Below are 15,571 nucleotides of genomic sequence, written 5' to 3'. Positions count from 1 at the left end.
ACTCTGATTCTTAATAAAAAGAGAAAAAATTATTAGAATAGTTATGTAAGAGGAAATGGAAGGAAATTGAGTGAGAAACTGAGAATTCCACTTGATTGAACTAGTCTTCCAACTATGAAGTCAGTGGTTCGATTTCTAATCATAGGAGTGGAGTAAACTTTTTCGCATCCCATTTCTACGGGATTGGAGCAAACTCTTTTGGTCAGCCGATTAACTCTTCGTGAGAGTATCCACAACAAAGAGATTATACGTTGTTGTCGACGATGGACATCCCTACTCTATATTACTCAGACTCGTTTTGAAGTATCCGACACGGGTGCGTGTCCAAGTGTCGGACTCGGCTATTATTTTGAAAAATGTGCATATTTTGGTCTAAAATGAATTGTTTATGTGTCATAGTCATGTCCGAGTGTCAGGTACGCGAGAAAATTAGAAGAGTCGGAGTAACATACTACCCTACTTACTCCCAATTAGAAAAAAGCTAGTCTGGTAAAATTGGATCCACGAGCATTCCAACAAAGTGAGGAATAGCATCTTGCAGTTGCAGCAGAAAGCTGAAGACAAAGATGTATAAAATGCAATGCAGTGTTTAAAAAGTGATTTAAACTAAAGATAGTGCCAAAAAAACACAGACTGATCCATCAACCACCAGCTCACCCCCACACACCTTTCTCTCAACTGTATTAGTACTAATCCTTAATCATCACTTAACCCCATTTCCTTAATCATGCACTGCATTCACACTTAATCTCTTCAATGCTTCACTTCTACTCCTCCCTACATGATTTATTTCCTTAAGACGGTCTTAAGCAAGAATTTTTGAAAGTAATTAGTACCCATTTGAGGACCAGCAAAAATGGCAACTGGGTTGAGCTCAAAACCCCTAGATAATGTTGAGGAAAGCAATAAAGTTGAGTCCTTTGTTCCAAGGAGAAACCATGATCCAAAAGACTTGAGATCTTGGGCTAAAAGAACTGGTTTTGTGTCTATGTTTTCTGGTGAGACTGATGCACAAGCTTCTTCAAGTTCAAATAATGGTGGAAATTTGAGGAATAGTAGTGGAAAAAATAATGGAAATGTGAATGATTTGGAGAAGGGTTCTTCAAAGGTTGAAATTGATCCAATTTTAGGCAAGAGTAGAGCTGGAAGGGACAGCGAAATCGAGCCGATAATTGGTGGTTTGCATAGGAATGGGAATAGAGTTGAGGAAAGGGAAGGTGGTGTTGGTGTTGGTGTTAATGGGAATGGTAAGGGTTTGGGTAGTATAGATGAGAGGGGTGTTGGTGTTGGTGTTGGTGTTAATGGGAATGGTGATGGTAATGGAAGGAGAAATGGGAGAGGGTTTCATGAGGATAATGTAGCTGCTTCCGAGCCCGTAAAAGAGGAAGTTAATGGAGACAATGAACTTGGTTTTGGTGATGGGTATTTTGATGAAGAGCCAATTCTTGGGGGGCAGCCTAAGACTTTTAAGGTTAAATGTGGGGTTTTGGATAATCCGGGTTTCGGTGAGTATGCTGTATGCTGTCCACTCTATATATTTTGTTCCTTGAAAATATTTATGCTTGTGATTATATCCATCTGTGGTCATTGTTTGTTTAGTATTTTGCATTTCTGCTCTTAATTCAACTGTCAGTGACATTGTGAAAACTTTTGTACAGTATTTCTCATCCTGGTTCTCAGTTGAATTGTCTGTGACATTGTGAAAACTTTTCAAGGCATGTTTGCGCTTATGATGCTTTGAACTTGATTGCTGCTGTAGCTTCTGTAAATCAGGATGTAAAATGCGGCTAAATCTGGGTAGTTTTGGCCTCTCCTCTGTAAGATGATATCTCCTTGCTGTAGTTTCTGTAGGAAAGGGAATTTGAACCTCTGTAGTTTTATTGCAGCTTAAGTTGTGCTCAAAATTGCAATTAGCATATGAAAATCGAATATATGATACGGCTAGAAGTCTGAGACATCAAGATACTGGCTTTACGACTTTACGTTCCTGATGTGTTTACTTTTATGATCCTGTTTATACTGATCACCAAAAAAGTTTTATTTTATTTACTGATTATGTTGATAATTTCAAGTGGTCTTTTTGAAGAAAGATGCATCTAATTCTGTTGGCTTGTGTTCAAGCACTTTTTAAGATTCCATGTATGGCAGAGATTCAATAATATTTCATATTTCCATGTTTCTATTACCGGGTGGCAATCAGCTAGGAATATAGATATACAGGAATTGTGATGTCGGAAAAACGTTCTTATCTGTGTGGTAAATGGATTTTGACTCTCCCATTATTGCAAAGTTTTCTGGACCTGTTGATTTATGTGTCATTATCTGTTTTCAGTTCCAATTATCTATTATGGCCTCCAACACTATCTCTCAATCACTGGTTCACTTATTCTCATTCCGGTAATTATGGTACCAGCCATGGGTGGAAGTGATGTAAGTACCATGTTGCTTCTACTTGAAGTTTATACCTTTACACTGTCGAGTTCAAGAAGAGTTCATTGATCGTCTTGTTCAACGCAATAACAGTCTTTGATGATTGCAGAAGGATACGGCAAATGTTATTTCAACGGTGTTGCTGGTGTCTGGCATCTCAACATTACTGCATTCCTACTTTGGTACCCGTCTTCCGTTGGTACAAGGAAGTTCATTTGTTTATTTGGCACCAGCATTAGTTATCATGAATTCACAGGAGTTCCGAAACCTTGCAGACCATGTGAGTTGTACACATTGAACTTCACAAGCAAAATTTTCCAGAACACTGAGTCTTGTATGAGACAGTCGCACATGTGAGATCAACTTAGATCATTATATACTCCTCATTTGATTATAGGAAAAAATACATTCTTCTCCGTTGTGAGACCGTCTCATATAACTTTTTGTGTTGGCCGATAGTTAATTTTTGGCTTATTAACAGAATTCCAGTTTTCCTATGATAATGAGTCATTTATGCTTTGTGGTACTGAGCTTCTTGCTCCCAAAATGTGCAGCGAAATTCAATTTCCCGACTTTTTGCTGAGAATAAAACTTATATAGAAATTAGAGTGCTGCAACTTATTATTCATGTATAATGTATTGACATTATACGAAATTCCAAAGACATTCTTCTTTGTTTATATTAAACTCCTTAATGAACTACAGAAATTCAGGTACATTATGAGGGAGTTGCAAGGGGCTATAATCATTAGTTCAATTTTTCAGAGCATATTGGGATTCAGTGGCCTTATGTCTCTACTATTAAGGTAAAGCGGAGGGTTCCTTTCGAAAAATAACGTTAATTGCCGTACATCAAGATTATCTTGTGAATGAGACATTATTTGTTCACCTTTTTTTTTTTTTATTCCATTGCAGGTTGATGAACCCAGTTGTAGTTGCGCCTACAATTGGCGCTGTAGGTTTAGCATATTTCAGCTATGGGTTTCCTCAAGCTGGCAGTTGTATCGAAATAAGCATACCTCAAATCTTATTGCTTCTTTTCTTCACACTGGTGAGCTGTTGATCAGAAAATTTATGTTTTAATTTTAGCTGGTGGGTGCTCGCGATTTAGATATACAATTGACTTTATTTTCTACCTCTTATTGTCCAGTATATTAGAGGGGTATCCATTTCAGGACATCGAATATTCCAAATTTACGCGGTAATGTTTACAATTCACTCTCTGATAAAGAAAACATGTGGATGGATGTTCACCTTGTTTGGCTATTATATGTTCCATCGGTTTTCTTGACCTTTGTCAACATTTGCAGGTGCCACTAAGTATCGTGATTGTATGGACATATGCTGTTTTCCTGACGGTTGGTGGAGCCTATAACTTCAAGGGTTGCAGCCCAAACATACCAAGTTCAAATATCTTAGTAGATACTTGCATCAAGCATGCTTATACCATGAAGCATTGCCGGACTGACGTTTCAAATGCATGGGCGGCTTCTTCTTGGTTCAGAGTTCCGTACCCATTGCAGTGGGGTATTCCTATCTTCCGCTTCAGGACTTCTATAATTATGATCATCGTCGCACTTGTTTCATCAGCAGATTCGGTAGGTAATCCATCTTTCAGAAGATCAGTTTATTCTTGCCATCAGAATTGACTTGGCAAATCATTTGTTCACTTTACAAATGTTGCAATTTTCATCCTCCAGTTTTGGGTATGACATAATATTAAGTATATGACCTGCATAGGTTGGGACATATTACTCGGCATCACTGCGAGTCAACTTAAGGCCTCCAACCCGGGGAATTGTAAGTAGAGGAATCGCGATGGAAGGTTTTTGCAGTTTGGTGGCTGGACTTTGGGGTACTGGTACTGGATCAACTACTCTAACTGAGAACGTCCACACTATCAGCGTAACTGATGTCGCTAATCGAAGAGCTGTACAGCTTGGCGCCATCCTATTAATTCTTCTCTCCTTTTTAGGTAATTACACTTTTCTATTCCTCCAAGGTACAACCTGAATGACCTGACCAAACTTGACTTTGGCCTGAAAAGTACTACCTGAAGTAGACCAGAACGTGAATTGACCAGACGTAATAATTCAAACGACCAGCGCCTTAACAACCCCAACCTAAACTGACTACCCACCGAAATGACCCGACTAGAACCCGATTTGAATGCCCCAGTATGCTCTCAAGATAAATAAAAAGTACAACTTGTGTTTGCAGGGAAAGTGGGAGGTATTCTTGGTTCCATACCACAAGCACTGGCGGCTTCTGTACTGTGCTTCAGTTGGAGTCTTACAGTAGCACTCGGTCTCTTAAATTTGCAGTATACGCAAGCATCTAGTTTTAGAAATATGGCAATTGTTGGTGCTTCCTTGTTTCTTGGTCTATCTGTCCCTGCTTACATCCAGCAGTTTCAACCCGAGATCAGCCTTATTCTTCCTGGTTATTTGATTCCATATGCAGCTGCATCAAGTGGGCCCGTTCACTCTTCCAATGCCCAAGTAAGTACTTATTCTCGGAAAACTTCCCTTTTTGGTAGTCGGTACCTTGAGGCTTGAGTTACTTTCCCTCGCTTGCTTAGTAGAGCTAATACCGTCTTCATTCCTCTGACTTAATACCAGCTTAATTTTGCAATCAATGGCCTCTTGTCTATGAATATGGTTGTGACATTCTTCCTAGCACTAGTGCTGGACAATACCGTGCCTGGAAGCAAAGAGGAGCGCGGTGTATACAAGTGGTCTTCTCCCGAGGATTTGTCTACTGACGAAACCTCTCAAGCTGCTTACAAGTTACCACGTGGTGTCGCTCGTGCTTGTTGTTGGGCTAGGTGTCTAGGTGTATGAAGTTGATATGTTATTGCTCTAGACTATGAGGCCTAGATTCGCGGTCAAGTCGAGTTTTAGGTCGCTAAGATTTTGACAGGTCTAGTTGAAAATTAGTTCGTGAATCGATTCAAAACCAGTTTAATCTTACAAATGTAAGCTTACAGATCAATCATTAATATAAATACACACAACACATTGTTCTGTGCTCTTTATTTTCGTATGTGTTACAATTTACGAAGAAACCACCAGTCGGGATTCACTAATCACTGCCTGCATCCAAGAAAGGGTAGTCAGTGTACCCGACAACAGGATCTTGAGTATAGAATGTAGCTTCGTCGTACTGGGCCAGAGGCGCATTGATCTTAAGCCGGTGGACCAAATCAGGGTTCGAGATGAAAAATCTAGCATAAGCGATCAAATCAGCATCTCCCTCGGAAATGGCCTTCATTCCCAGCTCTCGGTTAAACCCTCCGCTAATCATAAAGTTTCCTTGGTACGCGTCCCTAATTTTTCTCACTATCTCAGCTTCACTCTCGCTAATGCCGCCTCCAAGGGTTCCTGCTTGAATTTGGAGGTGTGCCATCTTTACCCCTGCTTCCTCCTGCAACTTATTAAGTCTTTCAACAACAGCTAACCCGAGTGCAAGTGGGTCTGAATCACGGGCATCTTGATGGTACAGTGTCGGGGATATTTTCACTGCCACTCTCTCCATTCCGATGGCTCCAGCCACAGCATTGACAATTTGCATCAGGAATCTGCATCGATTGTCAAGGGAGCCGCCATACTCATCAGTCCTATCATTGATCCCGTCTTTCAAGAACTGGTCAATGAGATATCCGTAGGCTGCATGAAGCTCTACCCCATCAAAACCTGCTCGAATGGAATTAATGGCTGCTTGCCGATGCTCCTCTATTAGCTCTTCGATCTCTGAAGATGATAAAGCTTGGGGGCGTGAGTACTCGGAAAAGGATCCATCCGGTAAGAGTACTTTCCACCTGCCTGAAATAGGCTTGTTTGTTGATGATCTTGGTGCTTTTCCTCCAGGTTGATATGCTACATGACAAGGCAGCTTATTTTTCCCGAATTTGACAAAAAAAAAAAAAAAAAAAAAAAAACGGGGTTATTCTCTTGCGTACCCTGGACTTTTTCGTTTTCTAAGGTGTACCCTCGTTTTTCAGAAAATGGTAATTTTTTTCAAACCAATTATCTCGTCAAGGCCTTAAATTTGAAAAAGAAAATCACTGCTTTTTGAACTCGTAGCCGGTAGTTATGGTTGGTCAAACTTTTTCAACGAATAAATTTTGACCGATCATAACTCCCGACTACGAGTTGAGACGTCGCTCAACTCTTTTTCAAACTGAAGACCTCATAAAGACGGTCAATTTGAAAAAAAAAAGTTTATCGTATTTGAACTTGTAACCAAGAGTTATTGACGGTCAAAGTTTTCTTGCAAGAAAAGGGGAGTACATCTTAAAAAATGAAAAAACTTGAGGGGTACACTAGAGAATATCCCAAAAAAAAAAAAAAAAACTGAAAGGATATCAAGAGTATAACTTTGTACCAGTGTGTGAAGCACGTCCGCAATGCCACAACTGAGCGAAAAAGAAGGCGCCTTTTCCATGGACAGCATCAGTGACTTTCTTCCATGTCTCTATGTGTTCCTCTGTGTAAATTCCTGCACAATAAGGGTACCTGCAATAAAAGATACTCGTAAAACATTTTATTGGCCATAGCATAAAATAGCCCATTAAATAGTTTCCGCTTCATATTGTTGTCCACCAATCACAACTTGTGAGAAGACCATCTCAACCAAAACTTTAAGACGATGGTTGAGGTCCAATCAATAGTCTTATTGACTTAACATGCCTACTCACTTTATTACTTGAATCCCTATTAGGCTTGGAGAGTAGATAATGCAAGGTTCGCCCATACCCAGTGATATTCCAATGATTTAAACCCGTGATCTTTTGGTCACGCTGGTTCTAATACCATTTCAGAAGATCATCTCATCAAAAGCGTAAGGCGATGGTTGAGAGCCGTCTTAAACAAGAAATGGTGTATCAAATGATAGCTAAGAGGGTGCACAGGGTTACTCTTGTACAGTACTATTGTTCTCCTTTCGTCTCAATCGTTTACAAGGAGTTTCTACCTAAGTGTAGTGTACCCCATACTCTACAAAATTAGGTCCACCACAGAATTCAATCCATTAGTTTTGCTGGTGAAATGGGTGGCTAACAATTGATCATTGTGATCAAACTCACTTATCCAACGTAACTGATACCTGAAAAGCGAGAACAATGAGTAAAAGAGAAAAGCGAAGACATTACCCCGCGGCCATAGGAGAAGTAAAAACTCCCTCGGAAATGAGAAGACCACCCTTAGTTGCGCGTTGAGAGTAATACTCAACCATGGCTTGGTTCGGTATGTTATGTAACGCCCTACACCGAGTCATGGCTGCCATTACGACCCGGTGAGACAACTGTAGCTTCCCCACCTTGTATGGACTAAATAGATCAACGTTCTCTGCTCCTTGTCTTTCTTCGTCTGCATTCTCCATTTTTTTTAACTCGTATGTTTTGATAGGCATAAGTAAGTTGTGTCACTAATTGTGTGTGAGGTTGGTGTGCTTGGGATGACTTGGATTTATAGTCCATACTTATGATAGTACTCACTCCGTACTAATCATTTGTTTACCTTTAATTAAAATACTTTTCGCAAAAAATTTAGAAAGTAAACAAATGAGTGAGACACTGAGAGTATCTTTTAAGGTAGGTTAATGTTTGAGCGGAAAAAGGATTATATATCGAAATGTACTAAACCGAGTTTATATGTATTTTTTCTGAGTTTTATAAAAATTTTAAGTTACATTTTAGTTTTGTTACGTCAAAACTCAAATTTTTCTAAACTTATGTTTAATGTTTTTAGTTATATTGTATTTTTTTAAGTTCAATATTTTAGTGAATGAACTCAAACTTTATAATAAAAAAACATAATTTTTAAAATAAAATTCGAAAATATTATCTTAATGCTCAGAAACTACATCAGATATATAATTTACTTACCGAAAAGGTAGAAGATAAATAGCTGAAAATTAGGAGCTAATAAGATACAGTTGATTATATAAAAAAATATTTAACAAATTAGTAAAAAATGTAGTTAATTTTAATAAATGACATAAAAGGTCAGAATAATTATATATTAAATTGAAAAAGTAGAAAAATAAAATAAAACAAATACAAATACAAATTCTTGGGTTTGGTAGTTTGGTCCGCGAGGTCCATTCAATTTGATCTAAAAATGGTCCAAAGACCGAAAAACATAATCACACGGACTATCGAATAGAACTGTATAAAACACGGGTCATTAACGCGCGCTTTGATCAGGTATTTGGCCTGGATCGAAATAACATACTCCGTAATTACTTGGACCGTGGATCGGACTATATGGAATACGATCCACAAATACTCGGGTTTTTTAGAGCTTTGTTATTGACTTATTGCTCTAGGGCTCTAGGCTATGAGGCCTGGATTCTAATAGAAATAATTATAATACTTGGGCCCCAACCATCACCTTAAGGTTTTGGTTGAGATGGTTCATCTATCAGATTCATGGTCAAGTCGAGTTTGTAGGTCGCTAAGATTTTGTCAGGTCCAGTTGAAAATTAGTTTGCAAATCGATTCAAACCAGTTTAATCTACATTGTAAGCTTACGGATCAATCATCAATATAATTTACACACAACACATTGTTTCTGACTTTCTGTGCTCTTTATTCAGTGTTGAACTGTTGATTGGTAGCAATAAGAGTTACGATTTACGAAGGAATCACCAGTAAAGATATTCCATAACTTGGTGTTCCTCTGCGTAAATTCCTGCACAATGAGGGTACCTGCAGTAAAGATATTCCATAACTTGGTTGGGTTAGTTGGTGAGTAAATAATAAGACGCCCTAAATCGAATAGGTAAATAAATGATCTGACCTCGTCTACTCGGCTACTACCTAAGTGATCATGTCTGTCTTTTCGTAGGGTCAAATGGTCAATTGATTGCAAAGAGTTTCATTGTTTCACCATATCAAATGATGGCAAAGACGTCGACTCATTGGGTGCAAAGGGGTACGTACTCTTGTACTGTTGTTCTCCCTCCCCCTCCGTCTCAATCATTTATAAGGAATTTTTAACAGTTTATCATTGTGATCAAACTTGGTTGCCTCTATCATAGTCCTAACAAGTTATACAAAACTCACTAATTTAACGTAACTGATACCTGAAAACTGAAAAGTACGAGGAGCAAAAAAGAAATAGAAATATTACCCTGCGGCCTGCGGTCATAGGAGACGTGAAAACTCTCTCAGAAATGAGAAGACCACCCTTAGTAGCGCGTTGAGAGTAATACTCAACCATAGCTTGGTTGGGTACGCTACCTAACATCCTACACCGAGTCATGGCTCCCATTACGACCCAGTGCGACAATTGTAGCCTCCCTACCTTGTATGGACTAAATAGATCATCTTTCACTTCCTCTTGTCTTTCTTGCTTTGCATTCTCCATTTTTTTTTAACTTTTGTCTTTCGGTAGTCAGGAGTTTGTGTGTTTGATAAATGATGGACACGACTTGAATTAAAAGTCCATATACGTATGAGTTAAGGTAAACTGTTGGGCTAGACTAAATCAAACAAAGTTGTAATCTGAATAAGAGTTGATTTTTCAATTAAAGTTGATTTGTAATCTGAATAAGAGTGTCCTGGACTAAATCAAACAAAGTTTTCTGGTCAAGTTAAGGTAAACTGTTGGGCTAGAGACCAGTAGTTACTTTGGTTCGGTTCGAAATAAGGATGGATTAGACTTGATCGAAGTTTCGAACAAAATAAACCAAATTGTATGATGTGTTTTATTATCGAGATGTCAGCTAGTATAGGTCATTCGGGTCGGTTCAGGTGGATCACTTCGGATCGGGTCATTTTCGGGTCAACATGTTCTCCGGTAATTTTTGGGTTCGGGTCATTTTCGGGTCAACATGTTCTCGGGTAATTTTTGGGTCAGGCGACTTCGGATCGGGTTATTTTGGGTCGTTTGGTCATTTCGGGTCATGGTTTTTCATTAATTCAGTCATTTTGGTTCAATCGGATCATTTTGGATCACTTCGGGTCTTTCAAGTCATACACCGGATCATACATTTCGGGTCAATTTCGGTCTTAAGTCAGACTTATCGGATCGGGTCATTCGGTTCGAGTCAGCTTTGCCAGGTCTAAATTGTGCCATGTCGTCATGGGAAGCCTTACGTTTAAGTGAAGGGCCGTTGATAACTTCACATCATACAGGTTGTGGTCCAGTTATATAACGCAATTGAGTGCGACACTTTAATGTTTTGGATCCATACTATATTACTTTATTTTAGAGGTCCAGTTCATCTTTATGTTCCCAACTCTTCATGCCTCCTGATTCCATCCTACTCAAATACCCAACTTCTCATGAACCAATTTTGGTCCAAACTAACTACAGATTAATCATAACATAAGACTTTTGTCTAAGCCTCAACTTTTGTGGACTAGGTCCAAAATATTGTATTTAGGGGTGTTCAAAGAGTGATCAAGGCCGGCAAATCGGACCGCCAAATCGGTCTGATCTAGACCGGATACATATCAGTCCGATCTTCGGTTCCAAAAAAATATGGTGACCGACCGGTTCACGTTAAAAAAAAAAAAAAAAAAAAAAAAAAAAAACTCAATTTATCCTTTTTAAAGTGGAGTCGATCCGGTCCAAACCGGGAAAAAACCGGACCTAAAGGGTTCTGGTCCGGGTCCCCTTCTAACCCGTCCGATCTCCGATCTGGAGGTATCTGGTCCAGTTTTGGACCAGTGAACACCCCTAGTTACATTTACCGATAAGATTATCATCTATTGACAATAGAGAAATAATATCTTTTTTTAAAAAAAAAATAATAAAAAAAAAAAAAAAGAGAGAAATAGTATATTTCACAATAGTACACTCCTTCTATTCCGATTATATGTTTATATATTCCAGTTTAATAAGGTGTTTAAGTCAAGTTTACCTTTGTTTTTAAGGAAAGCTTTTGATGGGCAATTTGATATTCTACATTCAGTTTGATCTACTTGTCATCCAATAATTGATGTGTAACATTCATTATTCTACTTAATTTAATGTAATAATTTGAAGTGTCATTAATTAAAAAAAAAAAAACTGATAAAAACATACTAATGTGAGGGTTTTTAATGAAAAAAAAGGACAATAGGTTAAGTTAGTATCGGTTGAAATGTATTCAAATTCAAGTATTTTCCGAGTATGTCGATTTTGCTTCAATTTCAGTTTGATTATGGTTTTTTCAGATTTCAGGTAGTATTTTAGCTATGTAAATTGGGTATTCGATCAAATACCAATTCAGATATTTCTATTTAGTTTTTAAAACTCATGTTTATCTTATAAAGGTCTACGAGTCTACAACACTCAGATCACTATTAACTATGGTTAGCAAAGTTAACACAAGAAAATGAGATTTAAACTAGAAGAAAACCTCACGCACTTTACATGAAAACATACGTAGAACCAAATGTATGGACAAACAATCTAATTGGACAAGTAATCGGCAACATAACACATCTTATGTCTCAAAATGCATCCACTAACCAAACCAATTGGCCTATAATCATGTAGAAATAGAACAACCAAAAACTATATTAAATCATGGACCGACTATCTCTAGTTGAATTAACCAAGACAAATCAACTTTAATTGAAATGGGAACAAGGTTAATGAAATAACGGCACTCTTTCAGCCAAAACAACCCCCCATTGGATTCGTCCTCTCTATTTTTCGATAATATCAACACAAGAATCCAAAGAAAGTAACCTAGTAGGAAGAGTAAAAGTAACGTAATGGTAATAGTAAATTAATTTAATTAATTCTTGTTTAAGATCGACGGTAAATATTTATTTTAAACTTAAAACAGATCAAATAAATAGATAAGATAAAAGGTAGAAATTCGAATGTGAATAGCACTGAACTTATTCAGATTTACTGTTAACTGAATAAGTAAATAAATAGGGAGAACTTGGAACTAAAATTTTGGGGTAGTGGATGTATTTCCTTTTATTGTTTTATACTTACGTTAAGGTTTCATATTAAGAATTTTTGGTAACAAAAATTGATAATTTTAACTATTTCTTGGAATTCTGGGGTGGCGAATGCTACCCTTTGCTACTAGTTAGGTGCTATTAAGGGGGCGAAAATTTTCAATTGAGGCAAATAGGTAATGTCATAAGATAAACTCGAAAAATTTAACTTAAAATTTCGGATTTTCATTTTTCAACTGGGACGACCGCCTTTGTTACCCCCCTCGCTACACAACTGAACTTGTCTCATCTATCTATATATAGTAGTTTACGTGTTAGATGGATACGACTGTTTTAAGAAAGACCAACTTAAATAACTTTTACCTTAATAAAACTTATTTTTTACTTAACCTAGGATTAAAGTAAGATAAAAATGACAGAGGGATGTATTAATGTGTCGGGAGGTGTTGCACGTGCGGCTACCGGGATCCTCTCGAGATATTTGGGAGAGGGGGTGGTCAAAAGATGCCGCGCACGTGCCCTTAGCCTTGTCCTCAGTCAAAGGTCAAAGTTCCGTAAAGTAATGTATTATGTATGTAAAGCAAAGAGGAGGCCAAAATTAAGGTGGTGTTTTAATTTATGTAATTACAAAAATTATTAGTACACGAGTCATGCATCTCCGTAAATATAGCATTCTTTCTATATCACCACTCACCACATATTAATCATTTTGGAACGGTCCAATTTTTTGCCACCCAATGTATTTTTGTAGATGTTCATATACATGAAAAATAAAATATGTAGTGGTTTTATACTACAATATGTCGATCTATAAGGATAAAGGATGATATATGAGTGACGTCTAAAAGACATTTTGTTAAACGATAAATTTATATTTATACAATATGTAAATTAGGGATCAGATTTAGTGTGATTGTCAACTAACTTAGTTGGTAAGTCATGTACGAATCCTGTTAGCATTAAAATTACCCTTGTGATTTCCTTTACCCACAAAAAAAATAGTGTGCTAAGTCAAGTATTGGAGTATGCATGTAAAAAAAAAATATGCGGGTGAAAGTCTTCTAAAATACTCTTTACGGATCAGGTTAATCGTTCTTTCTTTAATTAAGTATATGCATCATTAGGATTGAAATGAATATGATTGATTACACAATATCTAATTTGTGCCTTTGTTCATTTATGTATATTTTTAGGATAATTTTAACGTATTTTTTCAGTGTTGATAGAATTTTTTAAAGAAAAAAAAGTACTTCTGAAATAAATAATTCATAAGTTTTTATATGATCAAATACAAAATGCACTTATGAAATAAATAAATAAATACATAATGTTATGTATTACCATAACAAATAAGAATAATTGTTTTATATTCGCATAAGATTTAAAAATAAAAAACAGTTTTGCTGATGTATGCAATTAATTTAAAAATTGTAAGATAGATGTGGAATAAAACTTGGTATGTATGTGATGAGCATGCAAGGATAATAGAATATGCAGAGTTGCAGGAAAGTGTAAGATTAGATTTGGTTGTGTGGGCATAAGTATGTATGACTAATGGATTGTCCATATGTGAGGTGTCAAGTTTATCAAATGTATCTACACACTCGTTTTCGTTTTTTTTTTTTTTTTTTGGATCAAATCATCATGTGTTTATCTCCACTATTCTTTTTGCCTGCAAATCTCCAAAGTTAGCTTTGATTCTCATCATCCTTGTATACATGTGCAAGGGATTTGCTTTTGTAACACCTAAATGAGTTCTTAAGTTGTTGGTTATGTAGATAATAATTGATCAATTAAAACAATTAATCCGTAAAATCGTCAATAAAGGATCTTAGTTATGTCAAGAGGGGTGTTAACTTCGCTAATTTTCCGTATTACAGTGTAAAATAATTAGTCAGACCCCCTTATTATTTACGTCATTATATTATCCGCCACTATAATAGGCATCCCTTCATTGCAATTGAATCCTATTATTCAGAAATTCCTTCATAAATAGTTGGTTGCGGAGATAATTAGTCAATTAAAATAACTAATCCATCAAATATTAAGCCCTTAATTTCAATTTAAAAAACTATTGGTAAGAAATTATACCATATAAAAAACGTTGATGATGTTTAATTTAATGAAATAAAGTGAATTCAAAAAAAAAAAATTAATCAATGTTAAATGTTATTTGAAGATAAACTACCACTAATGACGAAATTAGGATTTGACTTTCAGTTAAGGATACTATACTAACATAATAACGTAAAGTTGAAAAATATTGAAAATAATAACAAAAAACTTCAAATTTTTCATATATCAAAAGCGCGACAAGCAACAACTCTTACTAGCGATCGTGTTCTTTTCTGCTGAAAGAAGCTAAACTGAACTGAAGTGAACGAAGTTTATCTGAACTGAACTGAACTGAACTGAATGGAGCTAATTAAGCTGAAATAAGAGTTAATTTTTGAAAAGATGAGTTGAACTGGACCGAACTGAATGAAGATGAGCTAAACTGAACTGAATAGAGCTGAGCTAGCTAAACTGAAATGGACTGAAACTAAGACGGAAAAAACAGGGTCACAGCTGGCTACGCCACTGGTTGATACGTAATAAGTTGATTAACATACAGTACATTAATTATTAACTCCATCGGGTATATATATAATTAGGGCATTCCTTGGTTAGTCAATACTTCCCATAGGGCATAGACATTAGACAATGTATAAATTCACATGCACCTCCAAAATTAAAAGTATTTACCTACTAAACAACGGGCAAAATATATGGCCTAAACACCTAAGCTAGAAATAGGTCATAAATATAGGTTGCATGCCTTATAAACTACTTCTACCACCTTTTGAAATCGTATAATATTACAAAGATAAGAGACACGTAACCATATGCATGTATAAGTTAGGTTTCGATACCAAAGATTAAACCAATTATGCAATGTCAATAATGTATTAAGGGTATTATTGGTGTACACTGTAATAGATTTAATTTCTGACCAAAATGCTGTGAAGATTATCCATTCACAATGCTATGACGTTCATACTTAACATGTTCCCATGTGAAACTTGATCAATTTGTCATTCTCAACCATACAAATTATAAAACAATCGTAAGTTTATGTTTAATTTGTTAATTTACTCTAAAGTGATCTATGATCACATGCACGTATGTATATGTATTTTGTGTGTTATTACTTGGCAACGGGGTTTCATCCCATTTGAATGGACTTAA

At 36.5% G+C, this 15,571-nt stretch overlaps 2 protein-coding genes across 2 annotated transcripts; one reads left to right on the top strand and one right to left on the bottom strand.

Moving 5' to 3' along the window:
* Nucleotides 1-603: 603 nt before the first annotated feature.
* On the top strand, nt 604-5,467 carry LOC141622336 (nucleobase-ascorbate transporter 11). The gene is made up of 10 exons (XM_074438384.1): nt 604-1,505; nt 2,333-2,430; nt 2,540-2,710; nt 3,136-3,236; nt 3,346-3,481; nt 3,581-3,631; nt 3,741-4,028; nt 4,171-4,405; nt 4,651-4,931; nt 5,052-5,467. The coding sequence occupies exons 1-10, from the start codon at nt 857-859 to the stop codon at nt 5,271-5,273; spliced, it is 2,232 nt and encodes a 743-aa protein (XP_074294485.1). The 5' UTR covers nt 604-856; the 3' UTR covers nt 5,274-5,467.
* LOC141622337 (12-oxophytodienoate reductase 3-like) lies at nt 5,358-7,865 on the bottom strand. The gene is made up of 3 exons (XM_074438385.1): nt 7,583-7,865; nt 6,817-6,947; nt 5,358-6,308 (listed from the first exon to the last, which is right to left on the bottom strand). The coding sequence occupies exons 1-3, from the start codon at nt 7,840-7,842 to the stop codon at nt 5,515-5,517; spliced, it is 1,185 nt and encodes a 394-aa protein (XP_074294486.1). The 5' UTR covers nt 7,843-7,865; the 3' UTR covers nt 5,358-5,514.
* Nucleotides 7,866-15,571: the final 7,706 nt, after the last annotated feature.

The sequence above is a fragment of the Silene latifolia genome, chromosome X, assembly GCF_048544455.1.
Source record: "Silene latifolia isolate original U9 population chromosome X, ASM4854445v1, whole genome shotgun sequence".
Taxonomy (NCBI): domain Eukaryota; kingdom Viridiplantae; phylum Streptophyta; class Magnoliopsida; order Caryophyllales; family Caryophyllaceae; genus Silene; species Silene latifolia.
Note: the sequence above shows the minus strand (reverse complement) of the source record. Positions and strands in the feature narration are given on the sequence as shown.

Excerpts from the sequence above, each read along its gene's own strand:
- LOC141622336 (XM_074438384.1), top strand. The coding sequence starts at position 857 with ATGGCAACTGGGTTGAGCTCAAAACCCCTAGATAATGTTGAGGAAAGC. Across the intron at positions 2,431-2,539 it reads CAGCCATGGGTGGAAGTGAT|AAGGATACGGCAAATGTTAT; the intron begins GTAAGTACCATG and ends TGATGATTGCAG. Across the intron at positions 3,632-3,740 it reads GAATATTCCAAATTTACGCG|GTGCCACTAAGTATCGTGAT; the intron begins GTAATGTTTACA and ends CAACATTTGCAG.
- LOC141622337 (XM_074438385.1), bottom strand. The coding sequence starts at position 7,842 with ATGCCTATCAAAACATACGAGTTAAAAAAAATGGAGAATGCAGACGAA. Across the intron at positions 6,948-7,582 it reads ACTTCTCCTATGGCCGCGGG|GTACCCTTATTGTGCAGGAA; the intron begins GTAATGTCTTCG and ends CTTTTATTGCAG. Across the intron at positions 6,309-6,816 it reads CGGACGTGCTTCACACACTG|CATATCAACCTGGAGGAAAA; the intron begins GTACAAAGTTAT and ends CTTGTCATGTAG.